At 43.2% G+C, this 17,955-nt stretch overlaps 2 protein-coding genes across 4 annotated transcripts in view; one reads left to right on the top strand and one right to left on the bottom strand.

Annotated features, from left to right (window-relative positions):
• Window positions 1-5,936, top strand: part of cdk5rap1 (CDK5 regulatory subunit associated protein 1) — a 50,028-nt gene extending 44,092 nt beyond the window's left edge. The window contains exon 14 of the mRNA XM_034167490.1: window positions 5,507-5,936. The gene's annotated coding sequence lies outside the window, so the exon portion shown is untranslated. The remainder of the gene's footprint in view (window positions 1-5,506) is intronic.
• Window positions 1-17,955, bottom strand: part of LOC117507672 (bactericidal permeability-increasing protein-like) — a 35,589-nt gene that overhangs the window by 367 nt on the left and 17,267 nt on the right. For all 3 annotated transcript variants that reach the window (XM_034167494.1, XM_034167492.1, XM_034167491.1), the window contains 9 exons: window positions 13,879-13,939; window positions 13,704-13,795; window positions 9,725-9,901; window positions 9,068-9,127; window positions 8,817-8,984; window positions 8,627-8,694; window positions 8,500-8,542; window positions 5,564-5,627; window positions 5,360-5,436 (listed from right to left, as the gene is read on the bottom strand). In XM_034167494.1, coding sequence (XP_034023385.1) covers window positions 5,360-5,436; window positions 5,564-5,627; window positions 8,500-8,542; window positions 8,627-8,694; window positions 8,817-8,984; window positions 9,068-9,127; window positions 9,725-9,901; window positions 13,704-13,795; window positions 13,879-13,939 — 810 coding nt within the window. The remainder of the gene's footprint in view (window positions 1-5,359; window positions 5,437-5,563; window positions 5,628-8,499; window positions 8,543-8,626; window positions 8,695-8,816; window positions 8,985-9,067; window positions 9,128-9,724; window positions 9,902-13,703; window positions 13,796-13,878; window positions 13,940-17,955) is intronic.

Below are 17,955 nucleotides of genomic sequence, written 5' to 3'. Positions count from 1 at the left end.
AACTCAGAAAGGGTGTAACTCTGGTTCATTCACATTTGCCTAATATTTCATCATCATCAGATCAACTGGAACGTTTCAGTGCGTTTGTTTTGAGTCAGTTGGTGACGTACTGAGGTCCCCTTTAGCACAGCTTGTGAGGTCTTCCTTTTAATATGGATTCTGGGACAATGTTTGAACAAAGGTTTCAAAATATTCTGCACCGCCGTCCCCAGCCACACATTCTAACTACTGCATAATTACAGTTTTAGTTTACTGTTCTGTTACTTTAAATGACTCTAATGAGACCAACAATCACTGGAGAAATTCAGAGACTCATCAACTGATTTTTCAGGCTGGAGGACAGAAGATCACGAAAAGAAAGGAAAGTTATGGTGAGACACGATAAATTGGCACAGAAAAGAATTAGCACAAGTCAACCTGCTGAGGAGGAGCTTGTCCAGTAAGCCCCACCCCCTCCTCATAGGTCCACTCATAATCACTCAGTGAGCGCTAAGGTAAGCGGCTAACTTTAGAATTTTTCATCTTAAAACCTGTTGCACATTTGATCGGAGTTCAGCAGAGATCTGAGGTCATTGAGTTTTGGCAAAAATTACGCTGCCTGTTGACGGTAAAAAGACAAATAATAAGAAACCTTTTGTTGTTTTTCATTCTCTGTGTCTCTGATTTATTTTGACTGAATTGTTGCTAATCTTCCAAAAGATGCAACTTTGAATTGCTGATATTATTTATTGTAATTTTGATTTTCTGAGCCTCTGTGACCTTGACACCTGTGTGTCCGCGCCCACAGCGAAGACGGCACTCTGTCATGGTTTTCTGTGTGCATAAACCGCCACCTCACTCTGCAGAAAACCTGCATATTCGTAGAGCTGCGTATTGCAGCATTGTGTTTGATTTAAGTACGCCCAAAATGCGCACGTACTCACCCGTTGTCCGTGTTCGTAGATCTACTTGCAGCTGTGTGTTCACTTTTTAATGTGTGCACACAGTCGCGTGTACCTTGCCGCTATTTAAACCCAGTTCCCTCCTGCCGGCTGTGCAGAACAACATCACAGCGCTTGGAAAACAGTGGATTGTATCATGAGGGTTTTACAGTTTCATTACAGCCACATATGTAGCCAAAGCTGCTATTTTCTGCCTCTGTGGAAGTGTCATTTAACATTATTATTTTTTTTTTGTTGTTGTTATTATTATTTGTCTTGGTGGATCATTTTCATTGTGTCCAGATGCTGCTGAGTCTGTCTGTGGTAAGGCTGCTGTGAATGAAGTGCTGTGACTCATTAAGCTTTTAAACCTCCGGTTGCTCCGATCAAGTCCACTGATTTGAACAGACCTGATCGATCAGGGCATTTGATGATCGCACCGACGTGAGTCACACCGCCTATTGTTTGATCAGACAGAGAGCGTGACAGAGAGAGCGACCAATCTGCTGCTAGTGTTCTGTTTCTGGATTTCTGAGTTGAGGTTCGATTTCCTGTTCTGAGCACACACACGTCCATCAGTTACGTCAGCTGTTCTGATCACACACAGGCGCTGTGGCTGCAGCTGATTCATTCTGGATCCACTCAGTTTTTGGTTGTGTACAGGAGCGCCGTGTTGCAGACTTGCTTGCAGTAACGCTGTGCAGACCTGCTTAAAACAGTGTCCAGCGCTCTACGCCAAAGAAAATTAAATGTTTAATTTCTTCCATCCTACACACGTAGCCCTCAACGTACTGCTGCGTAGGGAGCAAAAACTCGACGTTGAGCTGCTAAAAGTGGGCGTAGAGCTGCTCAAATCAGCTTAGACGATACGCCACAATACGCAGCTCTATGAATACGCCAGTTTGAAAGGAGCTTTAGAGAATCTGTGAGGCCAATTAACTGCAGAACAAGTCAGATTATTACAGACGCTTGGAACAAAATGCTCACAAAGGAGCCATTCAACTGGACGCAGAAAGTATGCAGTTTTTAAGCAAGTCTACACAACACTCTGCTACTTGATGTAAATCTACACAACACCAAGCCTCCACAATTCTACACGACCCTACACCAGGGTGAAAAGTCCTTTAATGTTTTTATCAGTACAAACCTTCATTGCTAGATTTTATCCATCCCACTGGACTTTGCTGGCAGTGAAGGTTCAAAACCACGGAACAAGAAGAGGCGGGCTGCCAAGCTTTGAACGTTGGGACATGTCCACGGTCCACTCCTCATGGACAGATTGACAGCGAGAGGACATGTCCACGGTCCACTCCTCATGGACAGATTGACAGCGAGAGGACATGTCCACGGTCCACTCCTCATGGACAGATCGACAGCGAGAGGACATGTCCACGGTCCACTCCTCATGGACAGATCGACAGCGAGAGGACATGTCCACGGTCCACTCCTCATGGACAGATCGACAGCGAGAGGACATGTCCACGGTCCACTCCTCATGGACAGATCGACAGCGAGAGGACATGTCCACCGTTAACTCCTCATGGATGAAATGCATGCGTGATCGCCGGCTGCAGCTCCATAGCATGTTCATCTTCTTATGTTGTCTCGCGATTGTAGCACGTTAAATAAAGTCATTAACTCCTGGAAATAATGTATTGTGTCTTTTTCCAGTGTATCAAATCCATCTGCGTGTCCAGGCAGTGTGTTGCATCATGGGGCCAAGCTCCTTCCCTCTCCGCATAAAGTTCACTCTCTCTCCCTGTGTTCAACTTCCGCAGCTATTGCTGTGTACTAGCAGCGCAATGCAACTCTACACCAGCCCAGTGTGAATGGAGCTTAAGACTTTAAAGTGATCTTCCACAAGTTTTGGAAGCTGCTGAAGCATTTTTCACAGCAAAGACCAAAATCTTCATCCTGGGTCGGTCAGTGACACCAAACTTCTACAGAACCACCAAACTACCACATTTGATCCTGCTGGAAAAATGAGCCAGATCGTCACTTGTAGTCATCTGGGAGTGTTTACCTGGATGCAGGTCAATTAAAGAAGGCCAGAAAAAGGTTGACTAGGAACCGGACCACACCTCATTACTCTGCCCGATCCAAAGGACCCAGATAAGTGAACCTTCAACCATCAACTGTTCTGATTGTCTTTGCTGTCAGTGATGCACAGTGATTTTCCTTTGTTCATTTTCTTAATAATAATAACAATAATTTGTGAACCCAAAACTCACCGCTATAAATTCCATCCAGGTTTATTTTTAGTAATTTCTATATTTTGTGCCTCGTTTTTTTGTTGTTGTTGTTTTCATCGTTTTTCATGTCTCATCATCATAGTGATGAAAGTTTTCCAGAAATTCCCAGAAATCCAGGTTTTTACTTAAGTGGTGAATATTTCCAGTTATATTTGATAGCATACATCAGAATCCATTAACACCCAACCAGTTGGTGGCAGTAATGCACCATGTTGGTTTGCAAACTGCCAATAAACCCGAAGGGTTATTTTTGTTTTCCTGGTGCACGTTTAGACCGACAACCGGCCCTGAATTGGGCCAGACACTGGCCTCCATTTTGGAATGGGAAGTCCCACTCCTAAACAACCAATAGGAGAGCAGCGCTCGCGTCACATCAAAGTGAGGTTGATGTCAGCGTCTTGGCCGCCAACCAATCACAGGCTAGGACAGTGAGGCCCGTATCTGGCCCACTTGTTATAAAAGCACAAATTGCTGAAGTCAGAATGTTTAGATAAATGTAGAGAGAGAACAGGAACAGTCCAATGTGGATATTAATGGATTAGTAACCGCTTGCTTGGTCTGTACGGGAAAAATGTCAGACTGAGGTGTTGACAGTCTGCAAAAAAACACAGAGGTTTGATATCCCCGTACAGACCAAGCGAGGTTAATAATTTGTTTATTATATATAATATGAACACACAAACATACGGTATCGCCTGAAAGCTGCTGACAGTTTTCAGCTCGTAGTCCGACCCATTCCCTTCACCTCCATGAAGAACTTGCTAACAGATGGTCCGATCGTTAGCTGGTAAAACTTTTAATCTGTTTTTTCTGAATCTGTTTAGATATTTATGGAATATGTGCATGTCCATACTTGGTTTTTCGAATTGTGTTTTTAGCTTTCTGGTTTGTTACGAATGTGATATGTGTTCTGGACTGATTGTCACGTTAACCGGTCTGACAGACTGGAAATCAGCCAATCAGAGTGCGCGTAGCGTCGCAGCCATATAATAAGTGGTCTTATCAAATAGTAATAACATCATATTCTGATCCATCTGGCAGACTGTGGATTATAGTTTTGCCATCTTGACAGTATGGGAAAATTCACTGTCTTTTCATACAACTTGGATCATCACGATGCAGGTTGTGTGAAAAGATTCTTCTGTGAGGTGGAAAAACTGACCTGACCCAACAACACTTTGAAATTTTTGGAGTTTGTTTTTTGGAGTTTGTTTTTTTGGTGACCTGAAAATGTACCAGAATGCATCTGACAGCATCCAAGATGTCACATTTTTCTGGGGGAGAACCCCCAGACCCCCACCAGGGCCGTCGGGCCTTGCCACAAACTTTTTTTTCTTTTTCTCCTGGCTCACTTTCATCACTACATCAACATATCGTCTTGGTAATAAAACTATGAATCATTACCCATATTGTCAAAGATTGATTAATACTGAAAATAATACATTTTCCTACACTTGTAAGTAAGTGGTGCCCTTTTTGAGGTATTTAATTAAACTTCAGATTTCATTAAATATTGTTTTAATTTATATCTGCTACACAAGAACCGGCACAAGTTTAGCAAAATCATCCAGACTGAAGAAGAATGAGTGCTGTAGTTTATCTCCAGCCTAAGACCACCGCTGTGATGCACTGATTCCAACCATGTGCTTAAGTTTATGTGTATATTTTTCACAACTGTAAGTTGTGTTTGTCAGAAGTTCCGTCTTTCTGGCAAACGTTTGTATCTGAAAATTCCGGAACTGTAAAACTCTCAATCTTTGTACAGTAATACTGGGAGGTCAAAGCTCTGTGAGGCCAAAAACCCCAAATTCCCACAATAAACCCCAACCATTTCTGACATTTATATATTTCTTCTTTTTTTTTTAAACTGAATTTTCGGTTTAGAAAGTAGGAAATGTTCCAGAAGCCCTGAAATGCTCACGTCGCCCACTAAATGGAGATAAAAGCTGCTCAAATGTGCAGCAAGGCCTCAAATATTTATTCATTTAGAAGTTAACTTTTAGAGAAAATACGACGGACTGATGGCCAAAAATCAACATAGAGTTGTGTCTCTGAGCTTATGGACAAATTAGTTGTCATGAAAAAAACCTTAAAAGGTGGTAACAGCTCTTCACCTGGGCTGAGACACATACTGTACCTCTGCTAGTGTCGGTAATTAAGTAAACAACAACAAAACCCACATCTGACCTTCAGGACTTGAAGCGAGGTGTTGACAAGCTTCATCTGTCCAATCGTAGGAAGCGGGTAACCACTGGCAAGTTGAGCTGTGAAGCAGTTAATGATGGAAACGAGGCATCGAGTGACGTTTATGGTTTCTGATTTATTGTCTTGTAGCAGGAACTAATTCAGCAGTGAGGAAGAACTGATGGTGAATGTCCACGCCAGGCTTACCGTTCACTTTGGGAATCACCACCGTTTTCAGGACCATGTTGAAGACGGCGTCCAGGCGCGTGACCTGGGGACGGGTGGGCGTTAGTTTAAGTGGGTGCTGATGCTGCATGCTGACCATTGATTTCTGTTTGAACCACTAGGTGGCGGATGCAGCCTGTGAGCTGTTGTTGGCAGCCGCCATCTTGTTAGCGATATTCTGCGCCATCAGGCGTTAGATTAAATATGATGCACTGCAGCAACAAGCTGACAGGATTGTCAGCTTGTTAAATAAAGGTTAAATAAAAAATAAACTGTGGAGTGAGTTTTCATAAGTCTGTATTATTGATGTGGGGAAATTAATAAAATTGCTGAATAAAGGTTAGAAAATGATTTTTTTGTGTGTGTGTGTGTGTGTGTGTGTGTGTGTGTGTGTGTGTGTGTGTGTGTGTGTGTGTGTGTGTGTGTGTGTGTGTGTGTGGATTTGTATTCTGTAAAGTAGTGACTTTAATTTTACTGCCTGAATGTTTTGTCTGATAAATATCTCACCATTTGTTTAGTGATTCAATTGGAAGTCTCACTTTCATAAAGTCTCATTTTATCCCTTTTTAATTAGCCTCTGGTTTTTCTTCACATCAGGTTTTCCATCCTGAGATATTCTGTAAGAACAAATTCATAGAATGGAAATGCTTTCTCTCTAGTGGGTCACATGACAGTCGCTTTGACATTGTATATTCTACTAATATAAGAATATACATGAATGAGATTAATTTCTCTCTGATATACTCCATATTCCAGTGTTGTGTTTTCAGATTTCTTTCAACTTGGTGCAGAAATGATTGAATAATCTTACTTTCACCCTGGCTGGTGTGGCTGTTTCATTTTATTTGATATTTTCTCGGAGAAGCTCTCCATAAAAGCGGCTCCACAGGTGGGTCTTTAATATTAATATCTTTAACATAATGTGAGCCCGCAAAGCTCTTACTTTCACCCCAATTATTTCCCATCTTTAACTTCATAATGAAATTAATTAAGGATCAGACTAGTATCTCGTGTCGTGGCAGACACAGTATGTTTGACAAACTAATGGTATTATTTTCTATTTGGATTGGGACCAACAAATTAATTCAAGTCTTATACAGTAGTGTTCAGAATAATAGTAGTGCTATGTGACTAAAAGATTAATCCAGGTTTTGAGTATATTTCTTATTGTTACATGGGAAACAAGGTACCAGTAGATTCAGTAGATTCTCACAAATCCAACAAGACCAAGCATTCATGATATGCACACTCTTAAGGCTATGAAATTGGGCTGTTAGTAAAAAAAAAAAAAGTAGAAAAGGGGGTGTTCACAATAATAGTAGTGTGGCATTCAGTCAGTGAGTTCGTCAATTTTGTGGAGCAAACAGGTGTGAATCAGGTGTCCCCTATTTAAGGATGAAGCCAGCACCTGTTGAACATGCTTTTCTCTTTGAAAGCCTGAGGAAAATGGGACGTTCAAGACATTGTTCAGAAGAACAGCGTAGTTTGATTAAAAAATTGATTGGAGAGGGGAAAACTTATACGCAGGTGCAAAAACATTATAGCCTGTTCATCTACAGTGATCTCCAATGCTTTAAAATGGACAAAAAACCAGAGACGTGTGGAAGAAAATGGAAAACAACCATCAAAATGGACAGAATAACCAGAATGGCAAAGGCTCACCCATTGATCAGTTCCAGGATGATTAAAGACAGTCTGGAGTTACCTGTAAGTGCTGTGACAGTTAGAAGACGCCTGTGTGAAGCTAATTTATTTGCAAGAATCCCCCGCAAAGTCCCTCTGTTAAATAAAAGATGTGCAGAAGAGGTTACAATTTGCCAAAGAACACATCAACTGGCCTAAAGAGAAATGGAGGAATATTTTGTGGACTGATGAGAGTAAAACTGTTCTTTTTGGGTCCAAGGGCCGCAGACAGTTTGTGAGACGACCCCCAAACTCTGAATTCAAGCCACAGTTCACAGTGAAGACAGTGAAGCATGGTGGTGCAAGCATCATCATATGGGCATGTTTCTCCTACTATGGTGTTGAGCCTATATATCGCATACCAGGTATGGATCAGTTTGGATATGTCAAAATACTTGAAGAGGTCATGTTCCCTTATGCTGAAGAGGACATGCCCTTGAAATGGGTGTTTCAACAAGACAATGACCCCAAGCACACTAGTAAACCAGCAAAATCTTGGTTCCAAACCAACAAAATGAATACCTTGCAGATGTGAAGAAATCATGAAAAACTGTGGTTATACAACTAAATACTAGCTTAGTGATTAACAGGATTGCTAAAAATGCAGTTTGAACATAATAGTTTTGAGTTTGTAGCGTCAACAGCAGATGCTACTATTATTGTGAACACCCCCTTTTCTACTTTTTTTTACTAATAGCCCAATTTCATAGCCTTAAGAGTGTGCATATCATGAATGCTTGGTCTTGTTGGATTTGTGAGAATCTACTGAATCTACTGGTACCTTGTTTCCCATGTAACAATAAGAAATATACTCAAAACCTGGATTAATCTTTTTAGTCACATAGCACTACTATTATTCTGAACACTACTGTATAAACAGTCTGATCCTCTTCTGTATTTGTTTTGACAAATAGTGTCTGTACAAACATGGGAATGAGTTTGAATAAATGTAACAGCACGGAAAATGCAGATTTATCCTGAAACTCTCTTGAAATCACTGAACATGACCACATTGATTTCTATTTATCTCTGGTTGTTAGATGCTAATCAAGATGGTGGCGTTCTGGTAACAGCCAGTGAATGAACGGATCACCCCGGTTCTCCATCTGAAAAGATATCTATGGTCGTGTGTGTGTGTGTGTGTGTGTGTGTGTGTGTGTGTGTGTGTGTGTGTGTGTGTGTGTGTGTGTGTGTGTGTGTGTGTGTGTGTGTGTGTGTGTGTGTGTGTGTTTCACCTTGAAGTCTCCCACGTAACTTGTCCCCAGGGTCATGTTCATGCTGTGCAAATGAGGTGGAATTAAACCTTGATGTTCGGCTGTGAAAGGACCTTTTATCTCTTTGCTGAACTTTTTTGTTACTCACTTGTTGAGGGTCACGCTTCCAGCCAGCCTCGAGCTGCTGACAAACAGTTTTGCGCTCACGCTGCTCTCCTGAAAACAAACATGGTCATTAATTCACATACTTGCTGACATTCTAATTGTGCTGAAGTGTTCCATTTACAGCAGGAAGCAGGAGGTCGATCGTACTTTGTTTAGCTAACGGTGTAACCTACCAGATTCAGGATAAAGAGGGGAGACAGCGTGCCATTGGTTTGGATCGCAAAGGCCGTCACTGTGCCCGAAGCCTGAACGGTTGCATTGTTGGGTTCAAAGGTTAAGAGGGGGTTTGCTGTTGCCTTCACCATGAGTTTCATCAGCAGACCCGGGAAGAGTTTGGCAACCTGACAAAACAGTGAGAACCTTGGTGCCAAAGTGTCGTGTGGGTCGGGGTTCGGCGTGTAACTGGCGTGTGGTTTTCTGTCACCTGTGGGATGAAAATTCCAAATGAAGCGGTGCTCAGTCGAAAGGGAGAGCTTTTAGGAATCTGTAAGACAGAGACACATGAAGACCCAGAACCTCAAACCGCGACGTGACCAACTGAGTCAAAACCAGAGTTTCTCAGCAGACCCCTCGTCTGTTAAGAGTTCAAACACAAAGAACACAGGACAAGTATTTAGGAAGGAATTCGCACCTGAGTACTAATAACACTGTCATGCTCCGTCAGAGTTCAGCCAGCAGGAGAATGTGGGACACAGTAATGTGGACACGACTTCTTTACCTTCAGCCCACATTTCACTAAACATAGTTCTGTTTAAATGCTGCAGATGACAGTACATTTATGGATTTACACCAGTGCAAATACATTCACACTGTAACCACTGTCAGTGCCGATTAATGTCTGATTACACCTTAATTCTAGAATGAAACTTTCATACCCTGTGAAATGAATTTCACAACACGTTTTTTTTTATCCTGAGTTTTTCTGTTTAATATTCTCTGTTGCTGTCACGGCTGACGTTCTTCTGGAGCTTCCCTGAGCTGCAGACCAGAGAGATGTGGATCTGGATTTGTGTCTGTCCCTTATGTGTGTCCCTGTGCTGTGTAGTCATTAGGTGAGGTTGAGTAGAAGGCTGTGGCTCACCATATCATCGGTGATGTAGAGGCTGAGGACTCCGGCCTTGTTGTAGACAAAGCCTGCAGAGTTGGCAGTGAAGACAGAGAGTCCGATGTACAACATGTTGTTGTTCTCTGGTGGCAGGGAAAAGACTGCAGGAGAGAACGGAGGTTCCTGATGTTTCCCGATGTTGTAAAATTCACCCTGAGATGAAACAGACCAAAAAATTTGAACGTCTTCTTTTTTTTTCTTTTCTTTTTTTTTTTTAAACTAGGCTTTGGAACAGTCTAGACAGGTTCCATGTCAAAACCACTGACGGATGAGATAACCTGAGCCCACACCTTTCAGTTTCTCATTTTGTACCTCACCACAATCAAACTTCTGCATCGGGTGACTCATTCTTGCCAGTGTATTAACCCGTAGTTGTTTCTGCCTTCTGCTGGACGGCTGGTGGATGCTGGATTGATGATGGATTAGAAACAGGTGTGGCTGTCCATCAGACTGAGTGCGGCCTCACAGCACTTAATGACATCATAAGAATAAGATTCCATCTTCAAGGCCATTAACTACAACTGAGGCACATTTAAAATGTGATGTCTTCTTGTCTTTCATTTGTTCATACTTTGTGTTTGATTAACTGTTAAAATGTTTGTACTTGAAGATATAGGTTTGGTTTTGTTCAGATCAGCGTATCTGTAGAATTACTAAAGTTTGGTATGGGGTCCAGTCAGGGTGCTTTTGAAAGAACAGAACTCGGTCACTTACCGAAGACCTAAGACAAGTTCAATGTTCAGCATGTTTGCATTGGGGGCAGAGTCTCTGAAACCTTTGCAAAGAGTGCATCAAGTATTTACAGCGCTTCACATTTGCCACATTTTAAGTTACAGCCTTATTCCAAAATGGGTGAAATTTTATGTTTTCCCTCAAAATTCTACACACAATACTCCATAATGATGACATGAAAAAAGGGTTTGGGTATTGTTTTTTTTTTTTTTTTTTTGCTTTTTCTTGGCAAATTTGCCATGAAGCTCAAAATAGAGCTCAGGTGCCTCCTGTTTTCACTGATCATGCTTGAGATGTTTCTGCAGCTTAATTGGAGTCCACCTGGAGTAAAGTCAGTTGTTTGGACTTGATTTGGAAAGACACACACCTGTCTACATATAAGGTCTCACAGTGCATGTCAGAACGCAAACCAAGCATGAAGTCAAAGGTCTGGCTGTAGACCTCTGAGACAGGACTGTCTTGAGGGATAAATCTGGGGAAGGGTACAGAAACATTTCTGCTGCTTTGAAGGTCCCAATGAGCACAGTGGCCTCCATCATCTGTAAATGAAAGAAGTTTAGATCCACCAGGACTGTTCCTAGAGCTGGCCGCCCATCTCAACTTAGCAATTGGGGGAGAAGGGCCTTAGTCAGGGAGGTGACCAAGAACTCGATGGTCACTCTGTCAGAGCTCCAGCATTCTTCAGTGAAGAGAGGAGAACCTTCCAGAAGGACAATCATCTCTGCAGCAATCCACCAATCAGGCCTGTATGGTAGAGAGGCCAGAGAGAAGCCACTCCTTAGTAAAAGGCACATGGCAGCCCACCTGGAGTTTGACAAAAGGCACCTGAAGGACTCTCAGACCATGAGAAACAAAATTCTCTGGTCTGATGAGACAAAGATTGAACTCTTTGGCATCATGTTTGGAGGAAACCAGGCACCATCCCTACAGTGAAGCATGGTGGTGGCAGCATCATGCTGTGGGGATGTTTTTCAGCAGCAGGAACTGGGAGACTAGTCAGGATTGAGGGAAAGCTGAATGCAGCAATGTACAGAGACATCCTGGATGAAAACCTGCTCCAGAGCGCTCTTGACCTCAAACGGGCGACTTTCATTGTAGGGTCATTATCCATCTTTCAGCAGGACAATGACCCTAAGCACACAGCCAAGACATCAAAGGAGTGGCTTCAGGACAACTCTGTGAATGTCGTTGAGTGGCCCAGCCAGAGCCCAGACCTGAATCTGATTGAACTGAAAATGGCTGTGCACCGACGCTCCCCATCCAACCAGATGGAGCTTGAGAAGTGCTGCAAAGAGGAATGGGCTAAACTGCCCAAAGATAGGTGCACCAATCTTGTGGCATCATTTTCAAGTAGACTTGAGGCTGTAATTGCTGCCAAAAAAATAAAGGAGCATCAACAAGGTATTGAGCAAATGGTGTGAATACTTATGTATGTGTTTTTATTTTTAATAAATCTTCAAAAATTTCAAAAGAAACCTTTTTAACTTTGTCATTATGGGGTGTTATGAGTAGAATTTTGAGGAGATAATTCTGTAACATAAAATGTAGAAAAAGTGAAGTACTGTGAATACTTTTTGGATACACTGGGGTCACGATCAAACATGCTACTGTAGAGTATTGGAGAGAACAGGCAGCTCCAGACAGGGGTTTACAGAAAACCCACTCACACTGACCAATATCTGCTCTTTGGCTCAAACCACCCCCTTGAACACAAGCTCGGGGTGATCAGGACTCTTCAACGCAGAGCCCTACAGGTGCCCACAACTACAGAGGGAAAGGCTAAAGAACAACATGTCCGGAAAGCCCTCACAGTATGTGTTTACCCACGATGGTCCCTGGATAAAGTGCAGAAGTACCAGAGAACAAAGAGACCAGACAGACAGGAGACGGAGACAAGAAGAGGAGTGTCTCTCTCTTATTTAGCAGGAGTAGGGGAAAAACTACAAAGGATCTTCAGACAGCACAAAATCCCAGTTTACTTTAAACCTGGTACCACCTTGAGACAGAAATTAGTTCACTCTAAGGACAGGATCCCTAGTTATAAACAGAGCAATGTAGTGTATTATATCAGATGTCAGGAAAACTGTAATGAACACTACATAAGTGAGACTAAGCAGCCATTACACAAAAGGCTATACCAGCACCGGAGAGAGGGCGCCAGTGGACCTCAGTCTGCAGTTCATCTCCACCTTAAAGACACTAACCACACGTTTGAGGACAAGGAAGTTAAAATCTTAGGTAGAGAGTAGAAATGGTTTGAGAGAGGGGTGAAGAAGGCATTGTATGTGAAACAGCTGAAACCCAGTCTTAACCGGGGAGGGGGTCTGCGACACGATTTGTCCCCTGTTTACAATGGGGTACTCAGGTCAAAGCAGTTTCAGTCTTTTGTTCATGGTAATGAGTCATTCACGTCGTCAGGAGATGCGTCAGTCCCATCATTAGGAGGGACAGCTACCCTGTCATTAGGAGGGTGCTAACTAGAGCACAATAGGTGCTAATTAAAGCATTTTTTACTCACTAGCCAATAGCAGTCTGCCTCTCAGTAGGAGGGGTCTGGTTAGGTTTAAAACTCCAGCTTTTGTGGCTTCTGTTTGTTCTTCTCTACAAGGGTCAAGACAGAAGTCAGACTACCAGAGCAAGAATTTTAGCTGAGGAAACGTCTACGATTTGAAGCAAAACGTCCTCATGTCAAGCAACCCAGTCCAGTCGAAGATTCAAGCTTCTCTACTTTGATGACGTACAATTCCAAATCATTATTCTTAGGCTGGCAGGGGTGGTGGCCAAGTGGTTAGTGCGCTTGTTTTCAGTGCAGAAGGTTCCAGGTTCAAATCCCACCCCTGCCATATTTCTCCATGTGAAGTGGAGTTGCGTCAGGAAGGGCATCCGGCGTAAAACCTGTGCCAATTCAACATGCAGATCCACCTTGGATTTGCTGTGGTGACCCCAAGTGCAAACAAGGGAGTTACAATTATTCTTAGGCTCTGGAAAAGCATGGACACATACCCTGTAAAATATATGAATTAAAGACTATAACTTCAAAACATAAAAAAAAGGACTTATCACACACGTGCTGGAAATTAGGAGCAGGTGTTTTTGAAGTTACAATGAGTTTGTTTGTCAGTTTCTTAATTTCCAAAGCTTATAGATCTGTCAGCTTGTAATCTAAATGCTTCCTCACGCTGTAACGTGTAGAACATTCACTGATCAATGTCCAGTGACTGACCTTGATATCCAAGTTGACTGAAGACTTTGAAACTGTGGGTGATGACACCATGGAGTAGTCGATCTCTGCGTACTGATCCACTCGAGCTAAAACTGCAGCATGCAGAAGAATGTCCTTCATATGTTGAAATTAAACACCGTCAGCATTAATGTTTAATGTAAATAAAAGCTTTTACCGTTGAGAGTTTTCAAATGAGGGTTTAAATCAGACACAGCGTCGGCCACCAGGGGACATATCTGCAACAATACGCAACAGATAAATGGAAAAAAGTACTTTCAGCAACTGGCTACAAAGAGAAAACTGAAAAGCACAAATACACAGCATCTGTTAACCTTTTGCTTTGCGCTGCCCCCTGTGGGTCAGTTCACCTTCTGTATCTGTGTTGCAGGAAACATCCTCTCCATGTTATTAACATAATAACTCAATAACAATGAATACGATCATGTAATCGTCAATTGTTTATCCAGGATTGGGTCGCGGGGGCGACAGCTCCAGCAGGGGACCCCAGACTTCAGCTTCCCGGGCCACATTGACCACCTCTGACTGGGAGTTCCTGAGGCGTTCCCTAGTCCTGGGTCTTCCCCGGGGTCTGCTCCCAGATGGACGTGCCTGGAACACCACCCTAAGGAGGCGCCCAGGGAGCATCCTTACCAGATGCCTGAACCACCTCAGCTGGCTCCTTTCAACGTGAAGGAGCAGCGGCTCTACTCCGAGCTCCCCACAGATGACTGAGCTTCTCACCCTATCTCTAAGGGACACACCAGCCACCCTCCTAAGGAAGCCCATTTCGGCTGCTTGTAACTGTGATCTAGTTCTTTCGGTCATGACCCAACCCTCATGCCCATAGGTGAGAGTAGGAATGAAGCTTGACCAGTAGATCGAGAGCTTCACCTTTTGGCTCAGCTCCCTTTTCATCATAACAGTACGGTAGAGCGAATGCAACACCGCCCCCTGCTGCACCGATTCTCCGGGAAATCTCACTCTCCATTGTTTCCTCACTCGTGAACAAGACCCCGAGGTACTTGAACTCCTTCACTTGGAGCAAGACCTCATTCCCTACCTGGAGTGGGCAATCCATCAGTTTCCTGCCTGAGTGGGCAATCCATCAGTTTCCTGCCTGAGTGGGCAATCCATCAGTTTCCTGCTGAGAACCATGGTCTCAGATTTAGAGGTGCTGATCCTCATCCCAGCTACTTCACACTCGGCTGTGATCTGATCCAGTGAGTGTTGGAGGTCACAGGCTGAGGAAGCCAACAGGACCACATCATCTGCAAAAAACTGATGAGACCCTGAAACCACCAAACTGGAAACCCTCCTCCCTCTGACTATGCCTTGATATCCTGTCCATGAACATCAGAAACATGATTGATAACAAGGGGCAGCCCTGGCGGGGGCCAACCCCACCGGAAACGAGTCTGACTTACTGCTGAGCACCGGAACACAGCTCTTGCTTTGTGAGTCCAGAGATTGGATGGCCCTGAGAAGGGACCCCCTCACTCCATACTCCTGCAGCACCTCCCACAGTATCTCCTGGGGTACATGATCAAACACCCTCTCCAAGTCCACAAAACACATGTAGACTGGGTGGCATACTCCCAGCCACCCTCCAGGATCCTTGTGAGAGTGAAGAATTGGTCAGTTGTTCCACGACCAGGATGGAACATGCATTGTTCCTCTTCAATCAGAGGTTTGGCTGTCGGCTGAACCCTCCTTTCCAGCACCCTGCAGTAGACTTTACCAGAGAAGCCGAGTAGTGTGATGCCCCTGTAACTGGCACACACTCTCTGGTCCCCCTTTTTAAATATGGGGACCACTACTCCAGTTTGCCACTCCTTAGGCACTGTCCCAGACCTCAATGGAATGTTGTCTCATCCAAGACAATCCCTCCACACCCAGAGCCTTTAGCATTTCTGGGTGGATCGCATGAACCCCCAGGGCCTTGCCAGTTTGGAGTTGTTTGACTACCTCAGTGACTTCCACCAGGGAAATTGATGATAATCTTCCATCAGCTTCTAGCTCTGCCCCTTCTATAGAGGGTGCTCCGGTCTGATGCAGGAGTTCCTCAAAGTGTTCCTTCCAGTTGTGGATTACCTCCTGAGTTGAGGTCACCCGAGTCCCATCCTTACTGTAGACAGCTTGGATGGTTCCATGTTTCCTCTCCTGAGGTGCCTCACAGTCCGCCAGAAGCACCTTGGTGCCAACCAAAAGTTCGCCTCCATGGTTGCTCAGAACTCCTCCCACACGTGCTGCTTTGCTCCCCCCCCCCCCCCCCACACACACACACACACACACAGCAGAGGCTGCCACCCTTCAGGCCCGTCGGTACCTTGCAACTGCTTCTGGAGTTCTCCGAGATCACAGATCATGGAAGGACTCCTTCTTCAGTCGGACGGTTTCCCTGACCACCGGTGTCCACCATGGTGTTCGAGGGTTACCACCCCTTGAGGTACCTAAGACCTTCAGGCCACAGCTCCTTGCTGCAGCTTCAGCAATGGAAGCTTTGAACATTGTAATTTCTGGTTCAATGCCCCCAACCTCCACAGGGATGCTAGAAAAACTCCGCCGGAGGTGAGAGTTGAAGATCTGTTGGACAGTGGGCTCCTCCAGAGGTTCCCAGTTCACCTACACTATCCGTTTGGGCTTACCAGGTCTTTCCAAAGTCCTCCTTCACCATTTGATCCAACTGAGGCAAATAAGTATTTGATTCACTGCTGATTTTGCAAGTTTTCCCACCTATACAAAGAATGTAGAGCTCTGTCATTTTTATCATAGGTACACTATGATAAAAATGAGACAGAATCTAAAAAAATATATATCAGAAAATCACATTGTTTAATTTTTAAATAATAAATTAAGCATTTTATTTGCATAAGTATTTGATACAAACAGACCTCAATATTTGGTACAGAAACCTTTGTTTGCAGTTACAGAGGTCAGATGTTTTCTGTAGTTCTTGACCAAGTTTTCACGCTGCAGCAGGGATTTTGACCCACTCCTCTATACAGATCTTCAGCGGCTTCGTGTACAAAGACTTGCGTGGACCTTCTACTAAAACATGGTGTACACCAAAACCCTGAATGTGGCATAAGCACAAATATATTCAGATGTATCAAAGTGTGCGTAGGTGTGGATCCACGCACGTTCCATTCTGAACATGGAATTGAACGTGGAACCAAACTCCTCCCTGGCCACGCCCTGTTTAAATATGCAATTTCATGTAAATAAGTCCTTTGAGCAGGGATTCCCCACGACGTCACATCAGACAACATGAACACACAAAAGAAATTAGACTATAGATGACTGGAAATGACGTGGAGACACACAGGGACAGTTTATTCAGGACGCTGTTAAACGGATTAATCATGAAACTGGAACAATGTTTGACGGAGCTACAGAGCGTGTGTGTGTGTGTGCGTGCATGTGAGGCCGACAGCTGTGATCTTAAAAAGTTGATGCGCGCCTCTGCTGACAGTGTGACGTTCACAATGTACATGTTTATTTACAAATACTGAACACAGGAAGACTGTTAAGAAGCTCTGCAGCTCACCATCAAGCAAAAATAAAAAAAGATTAATGATGCACCAGTCTAATTTTGTTTAAATAATTACTGCACACTTTCTGTAAATCCTATAAACTTCATTTCATGTCTCAAATATCAGTGTGTTTGTCTGCTATATGATATATTTAACTGGAACTGCTGATCCAAACAAGCAATGATTTATAAAGGAAAATCATGGAAATCATCAGGGGGGCCCAAATTTTTCCATACAACTGTAATTGTATGTAATTAGCTTAAAGGAGTCTAGCTTAAAAATCTTTGATACTGAACACAGTTTTCATAACTTTGAAAACAATATTGACCCAGATTGTTTGTTTTTTTGTGAAAATATTATTCAAAATTGTAAATATTTCACTGAAGAGAAACTGAAGGATTACTCTTTAATAAATGGGACTTTTTCTATTATACATTTTAATAGTGGTAGTCTCCTTACACATTTCTCTAAAATTCAGGACTTTTTAAGAACATCAAATAAGGAATTTTCAGTTATAGTAATTACTGAGACTTGATTGAGAGAGGAGCTAGAGGATGATGTTCAGCTTGAGGGATATGACTTTTTTGTAATAAACAGGAAGAATAAATGAGGTGGTGGTGTGGCACTTTATGTAAGTTTTAATCACCAATGTGAAATTATACATAGTATGTCATTTTCCTTGGAAAATATCATGGAATGTGTTACAGTTGAAATTAAAT

The sequence above is a fragment of the Thalassophryne amazonica genome, chromosome 3 (genome assembly GCF_902500255.1).
Source record: "Thalassophryne amazonica chromosome 3, fThaAma1.1, whole genome shotgun sequence".
Taxonomy (NCBI): Eukaryota; Metazoa; Chordata; class Actinopteri; order Batrachoidiformes; family Batrachoididae; genus Thalassophryne; species Thalassophryne amazonica.
The sequence above is the reverse complement of the archived record's forward strand: the minus strand, read 5'-3'. Positions and strand labels throughout refer to the sequence as shown.